The following is a 4165-nucleotide window of genomic DNA, read 5'->3' as shown; positions in this document are numbered from 1 at the left end:
ATATTCACCTATGTACCTACACAATACATACAATAAGTTAATACATGTAATTTAAAAGTTTTCAGTTGGCTTTGAGCATGTTTTGGTGCCCAGTGTCTGTACAGGTGGTCATGTGAGGTACAAGTGTACCTCAATTTAAAATATTGATGTGGATATAAAAATACAGCTAATTCACACCCAAATCTTTTGTTACTATGTGCTAGAGGATGTAGCTACTGATGCCCAGAAACGGCATCTGCCCTTAAGAAATTTTTAGCGGAGCAGAAATCAAATACACATTTTCATATATTAAATGGCATGTGGCATGGTAGACAGAAATGTTTGTAGAACACAGATTTAAAATCATCTTTGAAAGGGGATGAGTGGGGTTCATGTGTCACATACAGGTAGATAGATGAAAAGCATTTCACGGAGGAAGAACATGCAGCGAACAGGAGGGGAGGAAGCTGCTTATTCACTCGAGCGAGCAGTAATACTCACAGGGATTCATTAAGACTCAATTAAGTTAAATATTACAATGATTCTTAATTGTTTTGCAGGATGGCTTTACACCACTTTTACTGGCTCTCAAGGAAAACAAAATAGAAATGGCAAAATTTTTAGTAAAGAAGGGAGCAAATATACATGTATTTGATGAGATGAAAAGGTACTGTTGTCTGAATTTTTTAAAAAATTGAGTGGCATACTGAAATAACAATCACACAAAGAAGAAATATCAAATTTATGTGAAGAAGACTAACTAATAGGGATTCAGTGATCTGATATCAACTAGTCATTAGTCTAATTAGTTAGGGAAGCACAGCAACAAGTTGAAGTGTGTAATACAAATCATTTATCATAAGTTTCATATCCCTTTATTATATTGATTGATGATTGTTATGTGAGTTTTTGGCTGAACAGCTGATATTATGGTAGATTAGTGGGGTTTTAGTTTGGTTTTACTAATATTTTTAATAATTTTGAACTTTCTTTATTAACTTTGATTCACAACAGAATTCAATCATTTTACAGTATTTTCCCTTGTTCTTGTATGGTTGCCCTGTAAAATGCCATATTAATCATCAAAAAAGCTGACAATCACAGTCTAATGTATGACTCTAATAATGAGGTCAGATTATATTTTGATGACTAAGAGTTATTATTGCAGGATGCAGCTCAACCCCACACCATTTATTCCTGTACAATTGGTATTGATATGTTTGTATTTACATAGTATTGGGAAAGGAGAGCAAATTCATTTCATTAGGAAAAAGATGAAGCTAAGTCTTTGGTGTAGATTGTGCATTGGTGCTGCTAAGGAGATGCAGATTTGTACATGACTTCATTAAAGTCAGATACCTAGTTGCTAGGTATGTAATCTACTAGTGTTAGATATCACCAAATATGAAAAGGAGGATAATTCGATGGAGAAGTTTTCATGAGATGATTTATGTAGCACTTTGGGCAGTGCATAGCACATGATATCATCACTACCAACTGCAGCTACAATGAGTTTTATTATTAACAGATATTTTATAATGTTATAATTGCTTAAATAATGAAAATAGTTTTCAATTGTCTGTTGGTTATGTTACACTAAACTAGAGAAAATGGAACCAGCTTAATTTACATCCTTATCTACTTAAGAAGAATAACTTTTATACAGTTACATTCTATCAAAAGTGTTGAATCAAAGCATTCTACTGAGAATATGTGAAACAGTACCACAAGCTCCTCATCCATTTCCTTCTTTTGTCTTTGGACACTATGTACAATGATGAATCCATGTAACCATAAAATGTATGTGTATAAAAAGGAAAATTACAAGCAGACAAACAAGATACTAAATTTGTAAAATATAACAAAGTATTAACAGTTTTAATTGAAGTTCCTAATAATGAAGCTATTTCTGTGGTATTTCAGAAACACACTCTTATATGCCATAAGATGGGATGCAAAAGATATGGTCAGTCTCCTTCTGAAAGAAGGAATTGACTTTTCCTTTAAAGATGTATTCGGATGGACTGCATTACGTTATGCTATTGAAGGCACAAGTAAAGGGTAGGTGTTTGCATTAGAATGCTAGTAAATACTAAATTGTAGTTGAAATTAATCACAAAGTCTTCAAATTCCATTACATACTATATCATTGCTTACTCTACGTCGTCTTGGAATAGCAGTGCCTAGCCAATATGCAAAACGCATTAGAAGGCTTTCTTTGTCTCATGGCTTGGTTTGGTAATGCTGTAGATTGAACCAAGTAGCTCATTTATGCTGGGCAATTCTGTCACTGAATTACATTTCTGTGTAGAACTAGACCTTAAAAATTATGGATTATAACACTTTTCCATTTCATCCAACTATAACTCTATAAATTATATTTATACATATGTTTATATATGTATATAGTGTCAGATACTTGATTTTCTAAGTAGCTGTTTTAGTCTTCAGGCATGGTTTTCCTGAACAGAGTCTATTTCTCTGGTGGGCTTTTTTTCTATATATTGTTCTTTGAATCTTGAAGAAGATGAAGGTTTCAGGGTTCCCTAAGTGCCAGGAATTCTAGTCCCTCTTTTGTTCCTCCTGATTCTGTGGCTGCAGTGTTGCTGTTCACACTGTCCCCGAGACCAGTAGGGGTTGACCTTGCTAACCAGGCTGCCTTTGTTGAATCAGTTCTCTGATGACTGAAGGCAGTTCACAGTGCACTCTTACATTGAAAAGTTACAATATTTTAATTGAATGGTTAGTCCCAAAGTTACAGAGGCTTTCTTTGCTTTCTGTGCTTTTAGTTTGTCCTACACTGTTTGTGGGTGATTAGACCATTCTCATTTATTCAGAACCTTATATGGAGCCCACCTTTCATTTTAATCATAGAACTTGATGATTTATTAACTGTGAAGAATTTGTTTATCTGGTAGGGAATATGACATGGGATCATGGTAAGCTGTCATGATTGTTCAAATCACATTGCAGGGAACATCACAAGTCTTTATTCATTACTGCCAGAGTTTGGCCAAAAGACCCCTTTGCACTCTGTGCAGCATCCTTTCCTAAGTGCTATGAGAGCCAATAGCATCCTTCTCTGAGTAGGTGTCAGCCTTAGTCTGTGTTTAAAAGAACTCATTCACATTATGCTCCAATGGAATCCATTTCATGTTTTCTGGATAAGGTACAATAACTGAATACAAAACTGTAAAAGAAAAGAATTCATTGGGTTTTACTTGCCTTTGATATTGCCTACAAATTCTAGGAGATGCAACATAATATAAAATGTTTTTCATATCAATTTTAAAATAGTAATTTTGCATTTTTCTCTTCATATGGCAGTAGTCGGAAAATCCTTATGGACTACGATGAAAAGTTACGTATTAAAAATAAAGATGGCAGTCTAGGTAAGACTTATGGAAATGGTAAGTGAATATTAAAACCACGATTAGATCAGTGACAAAATATATTAGCAATTTTAAATTTTGTTTTCTAAGCATATACAATTGAAACTGCTTCCCATATTTTCAATATTTTAATTTAGGCAATAATACTCATATTCTGTTGCCCTAATTTTAGTTATTTCTCTTTAAAGTTGTCTCTTAACTTATAGTAACTTCACTGAAAATTTTTTTTGTCTATGTTGAGGCATTATTTCAACTATCCTATATGGCATCTGTCTTACTGTGTAGTTGAGATTGGCTTTGAACTCTTGATCTAAGATGCCATAACTTCTCAGTTCTTGAGGTTTGGGGTATACAGTGTACACCCAGCAGCTGTCTTGATTAAAATCAATAATTTTTGAGGCTATGGATTGAACCTAGAAACTCATACCTTTAAAGCAAGCTCTGCAGCCATCACCTTCTCTCCTTTCTGCCTTTTGTTCCTGATCATAAGCATAGAATATGATGTCAAATACATTGGAAAAACTTTATTTTTATAGCAATTTCCCACTTAATGAACAAGGTTGAAAGAAATTACCCTCCATACTAACATTACTGTTTAGCCCATTTTCTTCATGTTGGGTTATCATGTCTATGGATGGTTGTTTATTTTAAAAGTGCATGTCCTACTTGTTACCTAGATTCTCTGGAGCTGTGGATTGCAGCATGGCTATCCTTTGCTTCATAGCTAAAGAGGCACAAAAAGAGACACATGGATTTCCATAGGAAATGGGGAAATAAAAGAGGTCTCCTGGGTA

At 34.1% G+C, this 4165-nt stretch overlaps 1 protein-coding gene across 1 annotated transcript in view; it reads left to right on the top strand.

The window, feature by feature from the left end:
- Window positions 1–4165, top strand: part of LOC101988992 (ankyrin repeat domain-containing protein 7-like) — a gene marked incomplete at its 3' end in the record, with an annotated part of 12667 nt that overhangs the window by 5560 nt on the left and 2942 nt on the right. Inside the window, exons 4-6 of the mRNA XM_013355621.1 lie at window positions 540–646; window positions 1903–2040; window positions 3307–3371. Of these exons, the coding sequence (XP_013211075.1) occupies window positions 540–646; window positions 1903–2040; window positions 3307–3371 (310 nt within the window). The remainder of the gene's footprint in view (window positions 1–539; window positions 647–1902; window positions 2041–3306; window positions 3372–4165) is intronic.

This window comes from Microtus ochrogaster, unplaced genomic scaffold (genome assembly GCF_000317375.1).
Source record: "Microtus ochrogaster isolate Prairie Vole_2 unplaced genomic scaffold, MicOch1.0 UNK358, whole genome shotgun sequence".
NCBI lineage: Eukaryota > Metazoa > Chordata > Mammalia > Rodentia > Cricetidae > Microtus > Microtus ochrogaster.
This window is presented reverse-complemented; position numbering and strand designations above follow the sequence as displayed.